This window comes from Rhinolophus sinicus, linkage group LG06 (assembly GCF_036562045.2).
Source record: "Rhinolophus sinicus isolate RSC01 linkage group LG06, ASM3656204v1, whole genome shotgun sequence".
Classification (NCBI taxonomy): Eukaryota; Metazoa; Chordata; class Mammalia; order Chiroptera; family Rhinolophidae; genus Rhinolophus; species Rhinolophus sinicus.
In genome coordinates this window covers 122,867,549-122,888,433 of record NC_133756.1, presented here as the reverse complement: position 1 = coordinate 122,888,433, position 20,885 = coordinate 122,867,549, and the positions used below count along the sequence as shown (strand labels likewise).

The 20,885-nt window shown below is 50.6% G+C and overlaps 1 protein-coding gene across 7 annotated transcripts in view; it reads left to right on the top strand.

The window, feature by feature from the left end:
• The window catches only part of APBB1 (amyloid beta precursor protein binding family B member 1), a 23,443-nt gene extending 2,558 nt beyond the window's left edge, over nt 1–20,885 (top strand). For 2 of the 7 annotated variants that reach the window (XM_019755850.2, XM_074335882.1), the window contains exons 2-14: nt 5,284–6,015; nt 11,442–11,617; nt 11,717–11,773; nt 11,861–11,946; nt 12,054–12,117; nt 12,546–12,695; nt 13,068–13,195; nt 13,597–13,711; nt 13,858–13,942; nt 14,222–14,305; nt 19,786–19,901; nt 20,050–20,226; nt 20,311–20,885. In XM_019755850.2, coding sequence (XP_019611409.2) covers nt 5,284–6,015; nt 11,442–11,617; nt 11,717–11,773; nt 11,861–11,946; nt 12,054–12,117; nt 12,546–12,695; nt 13,068–13,195; nt 13,597–13,711; nt 13,858–13,942; nt 14,222–14,305; nt 19,786–19,901; nt 20,050–20,226; nt 20,311–20,478 — 2,138 coding nt within the window. In that variant the 3' untranslated portion in view covers nt 20,479–20,885. The other 5 variants (XM_074335880.1, XM_074335883.1, XM_074335885.1 and 2 more) reach the window with 5 other exon arrangements.

Sequence of the window (20,885 nt, the reverse complement as noted above, 5' to 3'; positions counted from 1 at the left end):
AAATATGAGTAAAAGTTAGTTAGGCTGAGAAAGTAGGGGAAGGAGGTTCCAGGCAGAAGGGAAATCACATGCAAACACCATGTGGAAAGAGACAGCATATTATCCTTGAGGAATCAAAGAAGGCCGATGAGGCTGGAGAACAGAATGCCAGAGCTGGAGAGATAGGCAGGGATAACTGAGCAGGACAACTGAGGCCATGTTACAAATTTTGGTCTTAAGGTCTTTGTTCTTGGTGTGGATTGTTGATGGTAGTGGATATGGAGAATAGATCAAATCTAGAAATGTTTCTCAGAGAGAAAATTGTCAGTACCTGGGGATGGATTAAGTATAGGGAGTCAGGGAGAAGGTAGTATCAAGGATGGTACCCCTACCTCTGGTTTGCACAACAGAATCGTTGGTCATATCATTCCACGATCCAGGATCCGGAAAGAGGACCACTTAGGGGTGAGTGAGAGAAACATGAGCGCGCATGTTTGAGAGGCCTTTGAGACATCCAAGTGGAGATGTTGAATAAAAAGTTGATTAACGTGTCTGGAGCGCAGATGAGGGGTCTGAAATGGAGGTGTAAATTTGGAAATCAGTGTATAGATGGTAACTGAAGCTATGGGCATGAGTGAATACCTATAGTGCATAGTGGGTGAGAAAGACATAAGACAAAAGGGCATAAGAACAAGCCGTGAGAAACTCTAGCTGGTAGAGGAAGATGAGCCAGCAAAGAAATCTAAGAAGCCACTATACAGTAACTAGAGTGTAGGAAGGAAACTGGGCGATGTAGCGGGTGGAAGCCATGGGTGAAAGTTGGGTGAGTGGCCCCTAGTGTCAAATGCCAAGGGTACCACCAAGATGAGGACTTCAAGTGTCTGTTGGATTAAATGACAGAGGGGTCATGTTGACTTTCCTAGGAGCTGTTACTGAGTTGTGTTGAGAGTGGAAACAGGATTAGAAAGGATTCAGGAGAGAGTGAAGTGATAAAACGGCTACAGTGAGTAAGACAACTCTTTCAAGAAGTTTACCTGTACAGGGATGACAGGAGAGCAGCAAGTGGCGGTTGAGGAGGGTCAGGTCAAGAAGGATTCTGTATTTAAGTTGGAAGATAGTGGATCCCACTGAGAAGGATAGGTTGATTATATAGAAAAGAAAATGGATAAACAGTGGTGTAAAATTCTTGAAAGGGCGTAAAAGAAAGGATCCAAATGGTAGGTGAAGCAATTGGTTTTAGGAATAAGAAAAAAAGGATAGATGCTAAAGTCAGTAAGTTTTCATGTTTGAAGACATTCCCCCATTGATGGTTTCTATTTCCTCTGTGAATTAGGAGTGAGAGGATATCCTCTGAGAGGGAGAGGTGGTGCAGGGGGTGGTCCAAGGACCATTGTGTTCTTGTCTCACTTAAAAGTCCCTTTCTCAGAAAGGTCTTCAGTGATGTCTAAGCTGAGTAAGCCTCAGGCTCCTGTAGTGCCCTGTTCTTCCCCCATTACAATACTCAATCATTCATTCAACAAATGGGGAGTGCTTATAGATGCCAAGTATTACCGTGTTTCCCCAAAAATAAGACCTAGCCGGACAATCAGCTCTAATGCGTCATTTGGAGCAAAAATTAATATAAGACCTGGTCTTATATTATAGTAAAATAAATCCAGGTCTTATATAATGTAATGTAATACAATATAATATAATATAATATAATGTAATATAATACCGGGTCTTACATTAATTTTTGCTTCAAAAGATGCATTAGAGCTGATTGTCCGGCTAGGTCTTATTTTCGGGGAAACAGGGTATTCTAGATACTGGCATTACATTGTATTGTAACAAGTTGTTCAATGGCCGTTTCACCACTAGACTGTGAGCTCCATTGGGGAGGAACCATTTCTTCATTATTAATCACTCTCCTCCATGCCATGCACAGTGCCTGGCATATAGTAAGCTGTCAGGTTAGAAGACCCTTGACCTTGAACAGGACTCACCCCTTCCATCCCCCCTCCCTGTTGTCTGATAGCTTCTTCAGGCATCATGGCCACTCTTAGTTTCTGTTCTGAATTCCCTGCCCAACTCCCTGCCCTGAGCCAGAATCTTTTCGAGTCTGTCCATCTTTTGAGAGGCTCCAGGTATGGATAACCCCAGTGAGAGGGGAGAGGTTGGGTTATGTTCCTTCTGGAAGATATTGGGTAGCTCAAAAAGTAAGGTGATGGTAACTACACTTCCTTGGGCTAGGTGCTCAGGCCTTAGCACTTACTTACAACAGCCCTTCCCCATTCCTCCCTCAGTACTTCCTGCCCTGATGATCAGAGATGGACAAGGCTGCCCTGAAGTCAGCCTGGCTCTTCACTGTCCCAAACTCACAGTGCTTGTGCTTTTCCCAAATCACACCTCCAAGTGCTAAGGAGGTTGGTCCCATCCTGACCTCTGTGAAGCCTGGCTCCGTACACGACTGCTTTGGAGAAGGGCTCATTATGAGCTTGCCAGAGTCATGGGCTCTTCCACCTCTTGAAAATCATGGTGAACAGTGTAAGGGCCAGGATATCAATTTATGCTAACTCCCTCCCTCTCCTTTTCCCTAGATCTAAGCCTGCACCTGTCCAGGACCCCTGGCCCATCTTATTTCCTTCTCAGGGACTTGTAATCATTCTCCAGCACCCTCCCTAACACTCCCATTGCCCATTCCCAGCCCATGGGGCCACACAAGCCTGTCTAAGTGTCTCTTCCCAACGAGTTCCGAACTTCCTAGTTCCTGTCACCCCATGTCTGTCCCCTCCATCCCTTCCTTCCTTCCACACTGAGGGCCTCCTCTGTGGCAAATGCACAGTGCACTCTCCTTGCTAGTGGGAATCTGAAGTTGAGCAAGATACGGTCTCAGATGTTCTGATAGAATGCAGTCCTGGGTATCGTGAGACACAAAGGAGGGAATGGTCATTTGAGGATGGGGAGGGAGGACTGAACAGGGAAGACTTACTGCTTAGGAGCTGTGACCACTGAACCAAGTTTTGAAACATAAAACAGAGGTTCTCACGAGGGGAGAAAGGATTCCAAGCCGAAGGTAACCAAAGAGCCAGGGCTGCAAGAGTGTGACGTTCTAGAATCTACTGTACCTCATGTGGCTGGAGGGTAAGGTGTGAAGGAGGCAGGGAGGAGGAGGAGGACTGAGATGTCATCGGGATTGGCTCAAAGGGGCTCTTGATGTCCTGCTAATGAGTGCAGATGTTATCCTAAAGGCAGCGGTGAGCCATCTAATTTTTCGAACTGGGGAATTACACAATCTGGTTTCCATTTTTGGAAGATTACTGTGATTCTGGCTAGAGGCAGAGCCGTTTGTTTTTTTCAGTTGTCAGTGACCACAAATTTTCTCGTTGTCCATGTGGAGCCACACTGAGCAGACCAGCAGTTATACATGAGGCAAACACAGACAGGTGCTTTTTTTCTTTTATTTTACAGATGTGTGCATAGTATTGTGCTAGGGTCCGAGGAGCTAGAAGGGACAGAAAGGCTCCTGCCTCAGAAGCACGCACTGCACCTGAGAGATGCTAGAGCCTTGCTCGGCAGCCTAAAATACCTCACTGCAACCTGTGCTTGGTGCTGAGAGCTAGACTGAGATGGCAGAGAGAACTGAAGCAAAGGGTCGGAATGAAAGAACTTGTTAGTGGGGAACAGGGAGACAGAGCTCTCAGATGAGAAATTGAAGAGAAAGAACTGTACAGTGGAAATCAGAAAGGTGTGCTTTTGGGGGGCAATGAACAGAGTTGTGTGTTAGGGGGAAGGGTCAAGTAGGAAGAGAGAACTGTAAGTGAAGATATCAGGGTTAGTATGGTAGGGGCTCTCTAGAGGGTCAAGACGAGAGGGGAAGTGGTTGGTCAGGGAGCATAAACTGAGGTGGGGGCAGTAAGGGTCAGGGAGCAAGTACTTTATAGTGGGGGTCAGGGAAGGACAGTAGTTCAGTAGTTGAAGGTCAAGGAGAGTGGGAAGGATGGAATGGGGCCTTGAGTGTGGGATCACTGGGATGATGGCACTAGAAGGATAGGTAGGTGGAGAAGGTGATCGGCAAAGGGCTTGTGAGGAGGGAAGAGGGGGCTGGAGGGGACAAGTGGGTTGGCTGTCACTGGAACAGAAGATCCCCCCACCTGAAGGGCAGATGGAGTTTGGTTGGGGCACCATGAGCAATGGTTGAGACACAGCAACATGACCAAAGTGTGTTTTCTGATACTGGCAGAGGGGATGCGAAAATGGGGCCTGGAGGAGATGGGAGGACACATTTATACATTAATTCAACAAATATTTATTGAGTTCCTCTTCTGTGCCAGGACTGTGTTAAGTGCTAGGCATACTACATGGAAAAAAAAGGAAATCCTCACCACCACGGCACTGAAATTATAGTCATAAGGAGACAATGATGGTGATGTTTATTATGGCTTGTCAGGTGGTGCTAGGTGCTAGGGACGATTTGGGGATTGCTGAGACGGGGAATTGTGTCCTGCAGTTTTCAAAGGGTATTCGGGAAGGTCTCACTGAAAAGGTGACATTTGGGCAAAGACCTTAAGGGCTGGAGGGTCCAGGTCAAAGTCTCATTCAGTGACCCAGGCATGGGACATTATAGGGGCTGGCAGAGGGACTGGTGCCCAAGGTGTGGTACTTTATAGAAACAGTCACCAAAATGTAGCTTAAATTGGCCAAGGGAGCCATGGATTGGAGCTGAAGGCCCTTTCTTTGTGACCTGCCTTCCCAGGACCATTCCAGTATTGGTCTGCAGCTCTTTCTGTCTTGTCCTCACAGTCCCTACTAGGGGGTGGGCTTGGGGGCTGGTTGAGCCCAGTGATTTATGATGATAGGAACACAGCCTGGGGGGCTCACAGGAGGAAGGGGGCAGTCAGTGTCCAGAGTCCAGAACACATGAGCCAGTCCCATGCCAGCTGTGTTCCTGGCACAATAAGCCCCAGCCAGCTGAGCTGGGGGTGGAGATGCACAGAGAGCCATTGTGTGGAGGCTCTGCTGTTGGGAGTGAGGGCAAAGCAGGGGCTGGCCGTGCTATCCCAGGAAGCTCAGGGCTGGGAATTTGGGGATGGGATGGCTTTCGTGCCTGGGCCTGGCCTGTGATAGGGGTAGTGGGGATGGGGGAGAAGAGTTAAACTCAGTCACGCTTATGGGGAAAAACTCATGGGACACGAAGCAGTGTGTGCTGGCCTGCTGAGTGTAAAGCAGATGAGCAGGTGCAGGGTACAGCCCTGGGTCAGAGGCAGGGGTACTGCTGTCCTGAGCTGGAGGCTCAACATGGTCTCCTCTCCTCCTCCCCCACAGAATCTGCCAAGGCCATGTCTGTTCCATCATCACTGAGCCAGTCGGCCATTAATGCCAACAGCCACGGAGGCCCTGCCCTGAGCCTACCCCTACCCCTGCACGCTGCTCACAACCAGCTGCTCAACGCCAAGCTGCAGGCCACAGCTGTGGGACCCAAGGACCTGCGCAGTGCCATGGGGGAGGGTGGTGGGCCTGAGCCGGGCCCTGCCAATGCCAAGTGGCTAAAGGAGGGCCAGAACCAGCTCCGGCGGGCTGCCACAGCCCACCGTGATCAGAACCGCAATGTGACCTTGACCTTGGCAGAGGAGGCCAGCCAGGAGCCTGAGACGGCACCCCTGGGCCCCAAAGGCCTAATGCACCTGTATTCTGAGCTGGAGCTCTCCACCCACAATGCGGCCAACCGAGGGCTCCAAGGACCTGGCCTGATCATCAGCTCCCAAGATCAGGGGGCAGATGATGGAGAGGAGAAGGCAGCAGGAGAGGCCGAGGAGGATGATGAGGAAGAAGATGAGGAGGAGGAGGAGGACTTGTCTTCTCCTCCAGGGCTGCCTGAGCCCCTGGAGAGTGCAGAGGTGCCCCCCGGACCTCAGGCCCTTGCAGACGGCCCCCGGGAGCACAGCAAGAGTGCCAGCCTCCTGTTTGGCATGCGGAACAGTGCAGCCAGTGATGAGGACTCAAGCTGGGCTACCTTATCCCAGGGCAGCCCCTCCTATGGCTCGCCGGAGGACACAGGTACCTTGTGGAGCTTGACACGGGGAATGTGGGAGGGCAAGAGGGCGGAGGGCAGGCCTCTCCTTAGAGAGGCTAGGGCTAGCCTGGGGGTGAGTCACAAAGCCCATGTCCTTGGTCTTCAGCAGGTCACACCCAGGTTTTCCTGAAGGAAACCTTTCCTATCTCCAGACAGTGCTTGAACAAGTTGATCAGTCCATCTGTCATGCATACCCTGATGGACAATGGACTAAGTGCATTTATGGGGCCCTTACCAGGTACTGGCCCTGTGCTCAGCACTAGCATATTTAATCCTGACAATGCTGAGAGGTAGACACTATTATTATGTCCATATCACAGATGACAAGAAAAAGAGGCCTGGAGAGGTTTAGCAGCCTTCCCCAAATCACAGACAGTCTGAGACCACAGTAGAACTGAGATAAACCAGGCCTGAATCCAGACCTGAGCTCTGGGCCCGTGTTAGCCTGCCCCTGAGGCTCACAGCACGATGAACAGGCTGCCCTTGGGCCGGATTTTAACGGGCCTGGTTTTAACAGGTCAGGTTTGGAGGGAGCAGCATCACCTCTCCACAGAGGTCTATTTGGAAAGACTCGGGGGTATTGTATGCAGAGCACGCTCTGGGCACTGTAAGGACCCTGTTTTGTATCCTTTGTATCAGGAATAGGTTATTGACTGAAAGTTAGGAAGCAAAGGAATAATAAACATACGCTTCTTTGGGGGGGAAGAAAAGAATAGATATTTGGACTCCAAGGATTGATCATTAAATATGTCCCATTTAAATGAGTCTCCACATTTGCTAATGTCACATAGAGATAGATGCAGACAGAGCTGAGAGCACAGGGCAGAGATAATGGGCTGTAGCCACAATCTGGGAGTTTGATGGATAGAAGTATAAGTAAAGATTAAGAAAGACTCCCCTGCACCAGGCAGCAGGCACCATACCCAGACCCCAAACTGTGGAAACTCAGCAGGGAGTATGCGCTTCAGATGAGCCACAGGCAGCACACCATCCCCGTTCAGAACTCTTATTATGGACATTTTCAAACATATACAAAAATAGATAGAATAGAATAATGAGCCTGATTTACCCATGACCCAGTTTCAACAATTATCAACATCTGGCTGATCTTGCTACATCTGTATACCACCTACTCCTGGGCCCCAGCCCAGCTTATTTTGAAGCAAATATTTTAATCCATAAATATTTATCCATGCATTTCTAAGAGAAAAAACTCTTCTTAAAAATTCACAGTACCATTATCATGTCTACAACAATTTAACAATAATTCCTTAATATAGTCAATGTTTACATTTTCCCAGTTGTCTAATAAATGTCCTCCCCCACCTTTTAAAAAAGTTTTATGGTTTGAATCAATATTCAAATAGGTCCAGACCTTTTGATGATTGATATGTTGTATACGTTATCCCTCCATCTCTCTCTATATTTTTGCTTGCATTTTTTTGTTTTTTAATTGAAGCTACTGTGGTGTTTGCTCTGGGTTTTCCATGGAAGGTCAGGATTGCAGACTCTCTCCCCCTTGTGCTAACATGTGCCTCTTTCCCTGGATTTCCTGTAAATTGGTAGTGAGTTCCAGAGCCTTGATCAGATTCAGACTTGAGAGTTTTTTGTGTTTTGCTTTTACAAGAACACTTAATAGGTGATGTTGAGTACTTGTATCAAAGGCGAAGTCTGATTGCCTCTCTTTTTTGTGATGTTAGTGGCCTTCGATGGTCATTGCCTGGACCCCTTTTAAAGAGAACAGCTGCTTCTCCAGTCTAGCTGGTTATTTATAGGGTTAGGTGGGGGAAGCCAGTTTTTGTAACTTTTCAAAGGAAACTGAAAACTGGATATTGATGTGAAGTATCCCAATTTGCAAATGTTAGCAATCAATTCTGTTTTTAAAAAAGTACCATGCAGGCCACACAAAATCGACGGAGGCTTACACCAGTCTGCAGATTGCTGGTTTGCAACCTCCGCCCTAAGGGGCATGAGTCAGAAGCCAAATAATGGAGGGCCTGGTTGCTTAGAGACTCCTGGGATGGCTACTGTGGTGGCTATAGCTATGAACCTTTGGGAGTAAGAGGACAGAAGGGAATGGCAGGCACAGGCAGCCCCCTCAGCAAGGGTGTTGGCATGGTAAGAGGATGGTCAAGGTTTGAACTCTGGTGGCGGCTGTGAAATTGAGGGTAGTGGTGTGGGGCCAGCCTAGGAAAGGGCTTACTCTTTGTGATTGTGTTGCTACGACCATAAAGACCCCAGAGGAAGTCTGGACTCCTTTAGTAATGGGGTATAGAATTGAGCAAAAATTATTTTCTCCTTCCCACCTTAGGATTTCCACAAAGTTGTTGATTGAATTCATAAATGCATGCATGCATGCATGCATGCATGAATGAATGAATGAATGAATGAATGAATGAATAATGAATGAACTTTACTACCTGTCTTCGGTTCATACTCTGTGCCAGGCCTTGTCCTAAATGCTGGAAATGCATACTACAGGGGACAGATGTCCCTACCCTCATGGCACTCCTAGTCTAGTGGGGAGACAGAAGTCAACAGGCAGTTAGAATCAGCATGAAGCATTCTGGGATGGGGGGGTGCAGGAGGGACACCCAACCCTGCCTTTGTGCATGGTGGGAGATGGGGGTGGGGGGTGGGGGTGGGGTCAATTTCGAGAAGTGACTTTTACACTGATGCCTGAAGGAGGAGGTGGTGACCATAGGTGAAGATCGAGGGGAGGGAGGCTGGGCTCCGAGAGGATGAGGGGGTGGCGGCCGGCGGCTGGTGTGGACAAAGATAAGGTTGAGAGGCAGATGGATAGGGGCTCCTGACAGCACACAAACCCTGTGGGGGGAATTTGGGTTCTATCCTGAGGGCAAGGAGAAAATAATTAAGAGTATTAAACTGGAGAGTAACGCCCTTAGTTAAGCCTTTCAGAACAATAATTTGGACGATAGTGTGCAGCCCAGACTGGAGGAGACGAGACTAGAGGGAGACCCCTGTGAGGCGGGTGCAATGATCCATGTAGGAAATACTAGTAGTTTGGGCTGTGGTAGTGGAGAAAAGGAGAGAGCACGATGGGAGTCCCTGACTCCGGAGCAAGTGACGACACCTGGCTTAGCCACGAAAGCTTGCATGGATGAATGAGTGAAGGAATGACACCTGAATCTTTGAATTTGTGTGTGGGTGCCTGAGTGAATCGATGCAGGAATGAAGGTGTATGTTCCTGAAGAAATGCATGCATGTGGAAGCAAAGGCCTGGGTGGGGCTGTGTTTGGAGGAGACGTGCCAAGCTCCAGAAGGGCCTCCCAGATGGTCAGGGCAGGAGAGCAGCCCCTCCAGGACAGATCGGAAGGAAGAAGCTCTTTGAAGCAGGAAGGTACAGGCTGACAGGGATGGCAGATGGATGGGTGTGTGTGACTCAGTGAGAAGATGGTGAATTGGTCTCTAGATTTGAGAGGTGTGTGACCTTCATGAAGAAGCGTAGGGCTGTCCTGGGTGCTGGTGTTCTTGGAAGATGTGGCAGTAGAGCCTGGGAGGCAATAGAAGGTCTCTGGGGAAGAGAAGGCATTCTAATTCCCTAGGGCCTGAGATGAGGGGAGAAGAGGTGGTAATGGCTGCCTAGAAGGCTGGATGGGCAGGAAGAGCCACTCCTCAGTGGGCCCACCTCATTTGGAAGGTGAGGGTGGTGAGGCACCTGCCCAAATAACTCTCACCTCAGGTGTTCAGCCGCCTTGGTGTAACCACGCCCACTCCCAGCCCCTCTGTGCTTGGTTGCTCAGCAGCCTGGGTCTGGGGACTGCCTGTCCCTCAGTGCTGCCTCTTGGACCAGTCAGGATTCCTGGTTTCCCTGGTAACGGGAAGCACGTCAGCAGTCTGGGCGCTCCCAGCCGGTCCTGGTGCTGCGGTTGCCGAGGAGACGCTGCAGCCTTTCTGGGCCCTGGCAGGTGAGGGGGGTTGGTGCTGGGAGCCCCAAGCTCTGCCTCAAGCGTGCTGGGGCCCATGCTCTCAAGGCCCACTCTCAGGCTCGAACTGCTGGGCAGGTTCCTGGGAGAGGAGGCATCCCTGGGAGCCTGGAAACCACACCCTGTTTGTGCTGAGAGCTCCAGGTTTTGTAGGGCCCCAGGTGGCTGGGGTATTCCCCAGGGGCTCACCCTCCTGTTGTCCCTAAGATTGGGCTTGACTGTGACTCTGAGGTGACCCCTGTGGGGTGAGGTAGAGATTCGGGCTTGGGGGAGGGGAGCCAGGATTAGAAAGAAGAGATGTGAGTAGGAAGGGCTGGGGTCTCATGAGCCGCACCCCCTCCTTACCCCAAGGAGGTCCCCTCCCGTGGTGGTCCTGGCCCCTTCCTGGTGAGCTCCAGGCGGGGGAGGATCTTGCCTGGCAGGCGCTCTGCCCTGGTGAGAAGGGGGCGGGATGAGCTTTTCTCTGCAGCCCAGCACCAGGCTGTGAGCCCAGCTGGCTGGACTGGAGGGGCTGTGAGGAGGGAGGGTAGAGGCAGGAGGGGCTGGGGACGAGCGCCATGTTCTCCCAGGACTTTTTCCTGGCCATCATCCTGCACGACAGCAGCCCAGGTGAGGGGTAGCACGGGGCTGGGCATGACGTGGAGCGGGGCTGGCAGGGAGAGCAGAGGCGGAGGAGGCATGAGCTGGGCTGCAGGGCTGGAGTGGTGTGGTCGGCCAGGGGCGGAGGGATGTATATCACAGGTTCGAGGTACGCATGCATGTGCATGAAATGTTTGCCTGCAGCTGTGTGCCAAGGGTCAGTGTATGAGCATCTGAGGTGTCTCACACACGTGGCAGAGTTTGACATATGTCGTGTGTCTGAGTGTGCATTCACTGTGGTACCCACACATGTGTTGGGGGTCATTGTGGGTGTGGTCTCTGCACATGTGTGTGGCAGGGACTGGTATATGTAGCTGTGTGTGTGCACACCTCTGTGTCAGGTGTCTGCATTAGTGTATGGCTGGAGTTGGTGTGTCTGTTTGCCAGTTTTCTGTGTGTACATACCCTTGTGTTTGTGGTGGCCGCACAGATGTGTAGTAGGGCTTGTGTGTGCTGTGTGTCAGTGTGTTCATGTGTGTGCAGGAGCTGGTAAGTATGTGCACCTGAGATACGGATATGTATGATAAGAGGTCAATTGGGGTCACCCAACCTCCCTTCTCTCTGCCTTCCTTCTTCCCTCTATGTGGCCACATTAGCTGGGAGCAGGGCTCAGGAGGAGACCATTTCCATGTCTCCTGCTGGTGGCCCCCCATGTTTTGACTTCATACTGTGGGCTCTAGGAGAAAGCAAGAACCATGTTGTGCTGGAGCCCTTCCCTCACCCCTTCTTCTCCACCATGGGGTCTCAGGGTGGGGACTGGGCATAAGCACTCGCAGTCTGCTTGCTGGGTGGCCCACACCCTCACCAAGCCCCCAACTTGGCAGATTCTTTCTGGAACCCCAACGCCTTCGAGACGGATTCCGACCTGCCGGCTGGATGGATGAGAGTTCAGGACACCTCAGGGACCTACTACTGGCACATCCCAACAGGAACCACCCAGTGGGAGCCCCCGGGCCGGGCCTCCCCATCACAGGGGAGCAGTCCCCGAGAGGAATCCCAGGTGAGGCTCATGGGCCTGTTGTGTTTTAACTGGGGTGCAGGGGTGGTGCTGCTGGAGCAAGCTGAGTTGCCCATTCATCACTCCTGTCCCTCTTCGCAGCTCACCTGGACAGGCTTTGTCCATGGAGAAGGCTTTGAGGATGGAGAATTTTGGAAGGTGAGTCGGGGGGTGGACCTGCTTCACAGTGGGGGAGCTGCAGAAGGGATATGAGTTTGGTCCCGATTCCTCTCTCCCCTTCTCAAGGATGAACCCAGTGAGGAAGCCCCGATGGATCTGGGACTGAAGGGCCCTGAGGAGGGGACATTGCCCTTCCCAGCTCAGAGCCTCAGGTGAGTGGGAAGGCACAATGCTGAGGGGGGGATGGACCTATTTGGAAGGGGCCTCAGGACAGCTCCATGTTTGGGGGCCTGTACCAAGTGTTACCATCTGCCTCTAGCCCAGAGCCATTGCCCCAAGAGGAGGAGAAGCTGCCCCAAAGGAATGCCAACCCAGGGATCAAGGTTTGTTCAAGACCCCCATGCCCATTCCCTGGGCTGGGTCCCCTCTGTGTGCAGGAGAGCCCCTCGTGTCATGTTCTGGGAGGGCATCTCGGGTCTCAGTACAGCTCCCCAGGTCCTGAGTTAGAATCTCTCCCAGGCACTTTAGTTTTTAACTCAACCAGCTCAGTGGCCAGACGGGGCCCTTCCAGGCCTGGCTCAGATACTTCCTTCTACTAGCCAGGAGTCTCTTCTGAAACCATCACCCCTCCCACCAACTATATCCTGTTTTGGGAGCTTCTCGGTCTTAGCTCAGAACACCCTCCCACCCACCACAATCTGAGTCAGGGACTAACTCTGGTCTCAGCAAAACCCCCTGTGTCCTGTACTGGGGGCTCCTCCAGTTGTAGCTCAGATCCTCTTCCTCCCACCCCCTCTTCTGTGTCTGGCAGTGTTTCGCTGTGCGCTCCCTAGGCTGGGTGGAGATGACTGAGGAAGAGCTGGCTCCTGGACGCAGCAGTGTGGCTGTCAACAATTGCATCCGTCAGCTCTGCTACCACAAAAACAATCTGCATGACCCCATGTCTGGGGGCTGGGGGGAGGTGAGGGCCTGGGCTCACGGGGAGTGGTATGGTGGAGAAGTAAAGAGAATTATGAGAGGTGGGAGAGCAGAGCTGCCCAGGTGGGGGCTGGGGAAGGGAGGTGTTGTCCCACCCCAAATGACAGCCTGTGAGGTAGATGTGTGACCCCAGGTCAGGACCTTGGGCGATGGTTGTCTAACCTCTATGGGGATGATAAAAGGAGTAAGAGATGACAGATGTGACCTCTACTTGAATGCAGCCTGCAGGGTGGGTGATCTGACACCCAAGCAAGTGTCCCAGAGCTGTAACTGACTTGCCTTGAGCTAGAGGTGGTGGAGCTCAGCCACCTTCCCAGCTGGGACACCACTGAGTGCCTGCTTCCTGGGCCTGCAGGGAAAGGATCTGCTGCTACAGCTGGAGGACGAGACGCTAAAGCTGGTGGAGCCGCAGAGTCAGGCCCTGCTGCACGCCCAGCCCATCGTCAGCATTCGAGTGTGGGGCGTCGGGCGGGACAGTGGAAGGTGGGCGCAGGGCCTGGGATCTTCGGGTGGGGGCTCATCCAGCAGCCAGAGTGGGACCCTCCTCCCTAACACTGTTCTTTGCCTCTCTTGTGCTGCCGGACCCAGAGAGAGGTACTATGCCTATTTACCTCCTTCCTCTTCCCACACCTGGACCCAATGCCTTGAAGCACCCAAGTTCTCCTATTTTGTCCTGCCCCTCCCTGCCCGCTATGCTCAGCCGTTGCCCCTCACCTCCCCATGCATGCCTGTCTGCCCTCTAGCCAGAAGGCAGCACCCACAGGACACCATCTGAGGGCAGAAGCCCTGGAGGAGTGCGATGGACAGGGAGGGTATGGGTGGGGTGCGGATGAGGCTCAGCACCGGAAGGCACTGGTAGACACTGAGATGCCCCTCCCCCACAGGGACTTTGCCTACGTAGCTCGAGATAAGCTGACCCAGATGCTCAAGTGCCACGTATTTCGCTGTGAGGCACCCGCCAAGAACATCGCCACCAGCCTGCATGAGATCTGCTCTAAGGCACGGCCCCCTCCACTCCCTGGACTAGCTGCCACCTTCTCCATAAGGGTGTGGGTGGGGTCACTGAATAGGGGTGGGGGTATCCAGGCTGAGGAAGCCCTAACAGACCCTCCCTCGCTCCTTCCCCCTGGCCCTCCCTTCCTCAGATCATGGCTGAACGGCGCAATGCCCGTTGCTTGGTAAATGGACTCTCCCTGGACCACTCTAAACTTGTGGATGTCCCTTTCCAAGGTCAGTGTCACAACTCCACCAGGTCTGGCTCAGCTATTTTGGCAAAGGTGGAGTAACCCAAAAAGAGACATGAGCTACAGGACAGACATGAGAGAAAAATGGGCACGTGGGAACTAAATTCTTTGGACCAAATACGTGGAGGGATTTCGGTTAAAGGGAGGCAGGGGTAGGGGCTGGAGGTAGGGCCTTGGATGAAATGTCCTGCTTATGCTCTTGTGGTGGGAACTGGGAGTGAGCAAGATCTGCCAGCATGATTGATCCTCCTCTGCTTTCCCACAGTGGAATTCCCAGCGCCTAAGAATGAGCTGGTGCAGAAGTTCCAAGTCTATTACCTGGGAAATATGCCTGTTGCTAAACCTGTTGGTATGTGTGTCCTCCTTCATCCAGGGACCACCACCTTGATTCCAAAGCTCTGCCCCCACCCTCTGCCTCCCAGTGTCTCTTTTACCAGATCTTCATGCTTGATGTCACCTTGCCCTTCAGAATGCATCCCACCTCCTGTACCTCTGTCCCAGCTGCACTCCGTGTCCTGCCCATTGTAGCAGTTGGCATGCCTTCACTGAGTGTGAACCAGTGAACCAGGCACTTCGGGAGACCCACTCTTGAATCCCATGGAAGAGCTTTGATTGGGTTGGAAGGCAGATCTTAGATGACTGGAGACAGCAGGCAGCAGCTGGGAGCTGGGTTTGGTATTACAGCACCAGCTATGGGCTGTGAGCATCTACAGAGGAAGCAGTGAGCATAGTTGTCATGTGCTTTATTGCTTGTAAAGTATTTCCTTATATATTAGGTCATTTAATTCTTGATGACCCCATGAGGCTGTGATTATGATAATCCCTATTTTATAGATAAGGAAACTGATGGTAGAGACTATCAGGTTCACTCATATTTCAGTGCATTCACAGTACCTGTTATGTATTTGCGCATTCACTTAGCAAATACGTACTTATGAAGCCTACCAGGTGCTAGGTCCTGGGAGAACAGTGGCCATAGTCCTGCTTTCATGGAGGTTACAGCAGAAAAAACAAGAATTAATCAAATAATCACAAAAGTAAATGTATAATTACAAATTTAGTCAAACATTGAAAGAAAGAAGTGAGGTGGTATGAAACTATGGGACAGAAAAACCTCATTTAGTCCAGGAAGTCAGAAAGACTTCCTTGAGAAAGTGACATTTGAACTGAGATCAAAAAATGAAGAGGTGCTAATGTGGTAAAGCAGGATGGAGGGAGAAGTAAGGTAGGGGAAGATCATTCCAGGAGGAGTGAACGGTGTGTGAGGACCCAGAGTGGAAGGCACTTTATATTGCAAAGGCATTGAGAGAAGGCCAGTGGTGCCAGATGAGCCTGGGAGCTGGGCAGTTGTCAGACCGTGGGGGACTGACCTCACACGCCATGTTAACAATTTGTTCTTCATCCTAAGAGCAACCAGGAGCTATGGAAGTGTTTGCAGGCGAGCACTTGGGATAACCAGACATGAATTTTGTGAAGCTCACGTTGGCTGTACCATGTAGAAAGGTGGTCAGTGGGTGGAGGTGGTGTAAGTCAGTTAGGATCTTACAATAGTGGTCGCCAGTAGAGAGAATAGCCTGGACTCTGGTGGAGCTGAAGAGGAGTGTGTAGATTCAAGAGCTATTTAGACAATTAAAATCAACAAGCCTTGGTGATTGATTGAATGTGGGGTGGGTGAGGGACAGAGGCACTGGGAATGACTCCTGTCACCCTAGCTTTTGGAACTGAGTGGAGAGTGGTGCCATTCTCTAAAGGTAGCAGACACTGGAAGAGGTCAGTTTCGGTGTGAAGATTGTGAGTTCAGTTTTAAACATGCAGAGTTTGAGGTGCCTTCGGGAAGCTGAGTGGGAAATTTTAGTAGGCAGCTAGAGTCACAGAGGAGAAGTCTGGACTGGAGATAATGTAGGCATCATTTGGTTATAGAGCTTATTAAGGCCCTGAATGTGGAGAAGACTGACCCCAGGTGAGAAGGGAAATGAAGCTAGGCCTAGCTTTGAGGCCCTCTAACATTTAACGGATGGTGGAGGAGGATGAAACTGCCAAGGATGGTGAGAGCAGAAGGAGAAAGCCTGGAGAAAAAAAAGACTGCTTCAAGAAGTGGTTGGGTGTCATGTCAATACACACCAAGGAATAACTCAACAATGTTTGGTGAATGGATAAACAAACCAACATATGAAACAATGAATGAGATGACATAGCCAGGAGATATTAGACCTAGGACTCAAACCCTGGTCGTCTTTAGTTCTCTGCTCTTCCCCTCAAACCATGCTGACTTTAATGACCAGTGCGTTACATTCAGTGAAGGAACCCTTCTTAGACAGCATGGGGATTGAGCTGGGCTTTGAAGGAAGGCCTGGATTTACGGTGGAGTGGGTATTCCAGTTGGACTCAGTGGCACTGCCACAGACATGGAGCTGGAGGTGAGAATAATATGCTGAGGGAGCAGGAAAGAGGCTTGGCTGACCCCTACCTCTTTGCTCTCATTACCTCCTCCCTCTCACCCTTAATTTCTAAACCCTAGTTACCTCTTCCAGTTATTACCCCTACTCCTGTATCCATCCACCACCCTACACACAGGTCCTCATTACACTTAATCATCTGTCTGCAACCCTTGACTGCCCCTCTGCTGCCCATCAGCTCGGTGAGTCTGCTTGATTAAAGCCACAGCTTTCATACCAGTAGGCTCTAAGCTCACTTCCTGCTTTATCTTATGCTCTTTTTTTAACCTCCAGGAGTTTAACATTGGCCCCTGCTGAAGCTGCAATGTTAATTTGCTAAGCATTCACTGACTCAACAAATGATTACTGACCGCCTGGTTTGTGCCAGGCACTATTTCAGGTTCTTGGTATACATTAATGAACAAAACTGACAAAGATTTTTGCCTTCAAGTATGAGGTATGATCACAAATATGGTGAATGTTTACATAAAAAAGATTTATTACAGCAAAAGACACATTGCCATTAAACCCCCTCGAAATACTCCCCCTCACTTCAAACACACTTATCCCATAGTTCTTGCCACTTTCTGAAGCAATTCTGGAAGTTCTCTTTCGTGAGTGTCTTTAGTTGCGCTGTTATGGCTGCCTAGATGCCCTGAATCGATTCAAAACGTTTACCTTTCATGGTCATTTTGACTTTGGGGAAGAGCCAGAAGTTGCACGGTGCCAGATCTGGTGAATAAGGTGGATAAGGACACACCATAATGTTTTTATTTGACAGAAATTGCTGTACCAGAAGCGATGTGTGACACAGAGCCTTTCCATTGTGATCACAAAATACGGTGAATGCTGCTGCTGAGTGCCATCCAACAGAAAGGCAGACATTTTCAATACGGGAAGTGGCATATTGAACCTTACTAGTAACAGTGTGTGACAAGTTTCAACTTGTTCATTGTAGTCAGTTGGGTGTGAGCTACGGTTGAGAGAAGGTGTGTTTTGAAGTGTGCTGTAAATCATCCTCCATCATGACAACACTCTGTGTCACACATCGCTTCTGGTATAAGGCAATTTCTGTCAGATAAAAACATTACGCTGTGTCCTCATCCATCTTATTCACCAGATCTGGCACCATACGACTTCTGGCTCTTCCCCAAAGTCAAAATGATTCAGGACATTGAGGCAGCCATGACAGCACAACTAAAGACATTCATGAAAAAGGACTGCCAGACTGCTTCAGAAAGTGACAAGAACTATGGGATAAGTGTGTTCGAAGTGAGGGGGCAGTACTTTGAGAGGGATTAATGGCAATGTGTCTTTTGCTGCAATAAATTTTTTTTATTTAAACATTCGCTGTATTATTTGATCACGCCTCATAGCTGACATTCTAGCCAGACAATAAAATAAGTGAATTTTATAGTATGTTGGAAGGCAACAATTGATATGAAAAAAAAAAAAAGTGCACAGCAGGATAAGGGGGATTGGGAGTGCAGGGCTAGGGGTCAGGGTGTAGGTTTCAGTCCTGAGTTATTACCAATTCAGGCTTTGTTCTTCTGCTTTCCACACCTCCATGCTGTTCCTCCCCGCACTCTGAGTCCAGGCTCCACCTCCATCTGCTTCTTAAGCAGTTTGACTTTGATGTCTCATCCACACATGATCTTTGAGACTTCCCATTGATGGTCTCAATGTCATAACTATCACAGCCTTCTGCAATCTGATGAGGCCCACCCACTCCTGCCTGCATTGTCACCCTTCTGAGGACTCCCAGTTTACTTGGTTATACCAGTTTTGGCACATTGGCACATGTTGCCTCAAGGGTGACTTGCTTATGCATCTGGAAATCCTTCAGTTGATAAGCTCTGTGCTGGGATTGGTGACACAGAGATGAATTAAACTTGGTTTTTGTCTTTGAGATGGCCAGCCCAGTGTGGAAAAGGTTTTCTGGCAGTTACAAGATGTTATGCTAAGAGTTGTCCCAGCAACACCCTCTCTGCCCTGCAGCAGGAAAGACTTCCCAGGTGGGGCCTAGGTGAACCCTGAAGGATGAGAATGTGGAGTTTCAAAGACAGTCAAGGGGAAAAGGGCACTCCCGACAGAGGCTTTTCCCTCAGTGATAGTCTGTGTCCCTTGAGGGCATCCGCTTCTCTTACTTTGTATTCCCCACCTGTCCCGAAGGGCATTTGCCAAGATGAGATGTTAATACATGCTGCATAAGTCATTTGAAGCTCAGGGAGCAGTAAAATATGAGACTTGACAGCTCAGATGAGGCTAATTTTTGGAGGACTTGCGTGCTTGGGAGTTTGGCCTTGATCCAGACAGAGGTAAGATGAGCAAGGCCAATATAAGGGAGAACTTTCGAGGAAGATGTTCGTTCTCTGTCCACAAAGGGTCCATGTGGTCTGCTTCTAATAGGAGCCCAGAGGCACTGAAAGAGGCAAGAGGGCCTGGGAGGGACCATACAGGTGTGTGCTTTTTCATTGGTGTTGTTCACTCTAACCTCTTTGCTGCAAGGGTGAAGACACCTAGATCACACTGCCAGCTCCTAAGTGGTGCAGGAACTGGAACCCATGCCTCCACCATGCAATGTGCTATCACCTGGGTTCTCCGCTGAGTGCAAGCAGAAGTGGGATGCACGAGTGGAGGAAACCATTGTGTTACAAGGGAAAGTTGATTGATCTAAAAGCCAGGAACCTTGGGTTCCTTGGCCTGAGCACATTATAGAAATTATAGAATGCAACTAAGAATTGGATAGCCCTCCTAGTTCTGGAAGCTAGCAAAATAGAGAAGAGTCGGGAAAGGCTTGACTAAGAACCCAGGCGCGGGAAGCAGACTGCCTGTGTTAGGATCCCCTTTCCTCTATGTGACCTAAGGTTTATTACCTAATTTCTATAAGCTTCCTCATCTATCAAATGATGACCAAAGAGTCTGTTGTGAGATTGTTGTAAAGCACTTAATGATTTAACAGTGTGACATAAGAGTAAACATTTCCTCAAATGAGTATTTTAATAAAAAACAAGGTTGGATCTTGGGAGAGGCCTGGCCTGAGGGGCAATTTGGGAGTCATTGTGTGAAGCAATGGAAGGTCTGACTGTGGATGAGCACTGAAAGCAGGATGTGGGGAGTTCAGAGCTTCAGGAGGTCAATCGTAGGAGGCCAGAGGAAGAGGCAGAGTCAACGAAGAAAACTAGGCTTCAAGATGAAAGAAACCAGAAAAGTGCCAAGTCACTGAAGCCAGGGAGGAAACCGCTAAGGAAGGGATACCTGCGCAGCACTGTTGGGGACTGTAGGCTGGTGAAGTGGGGATGGAGCAACGGCCTGGGCTTGCAAAAGCTAGGGTAGGGCGGGGGTGTCCTCTCTCCACTCCCAGTGGTGCCATATTTGTGTCCATATCTTCTAGGGGTAGATGTGATAAACGGGGCCCTGGAGTCAGTCCTGTCCTCCAGTAGCCGTGAGCAGTGGACCCCAAGTCATGTCAGCGTGGCCCCTGCCACCCTCACCATCTTGCACCAGCAGGTATAGACCTGGTTGGGAGAAGGCATGTCAGTGCTTTGCCATGGAGGGGAGACGGGGGTGAGGGGAAGAGCTGCCAATAAGATGGAAAGCTGCCACTAAAACACAGAGAGTCCAGCTGTGCCTTACTAACTGGGTTCCCTCCCTACAGACAGAGGCAGTGCTGGGGGAGTGTCGGGTGCGCTTCCTCTCCTTCCTGGCAGTGGGCAGAGATGTCCACACGTTTGCGTTCATCATGGCTGCCGGCCCAGCCTCCTTCTGCTGCCACATGTTCTGGTGTGAGCCTAATGCAGCCAGCCTCTCAGAAGCTGTGCAGGCTGCGTGCATGGTAAGAGGGTAGGGTGGTGGAGTGGTGACACTGACCCCAGGTGGGGCAGGCTGGAAAGTGACTGCCCCACCTGCTTCTCTGCAGCTCCGCTACCAGAAGTGTCTCGATGCCCGCTCCCAGGCCTCCACCTCCTGCCTCCCAGCACCCCCTGCTGAGTCCGTTGCCCGGCGTGTAGGGTGGACTGTCCGTAGGGGTGTTCAGTCGCTTTGGGGCTCCCTCAAGCCCAAACGCCTAGGGGCCCATACTCCCTGAAGTCCTCAGTCCTCCCTCCACCTGCTTGCGTTGGGCCCCAGGGAACTCAAGGGTATGGGGCAGGGAAGGGCCCTAAAGGCTATTCTTAGGCCTCAGCCTCCCCCTCCCAAACTGCCCCTCCACAGTAGCTGGGTTCCCTGCCTAGGGGCTGGGGAAGGAGACAGCTAATCCTTTCAAGTGACAATACTGGATTGATGACAAGAGGAACAGGAAGCAAGGCCAGCCCCAGGCTCTCCATCCCCACGTTTCAGGTGGAACAGGAGGAACTGGTCTAAGCCAGGTCCCATCTACGTAGGGTCCAGCAGGGGCAGAAGGAGGGGACTAGTCCAGACCTGGGTCCCCTCGCCCCTGCTCCATGGCATCTCCGCTGTACTGATATCACTAATAAAGTCTGTCTGCCCTGCTGA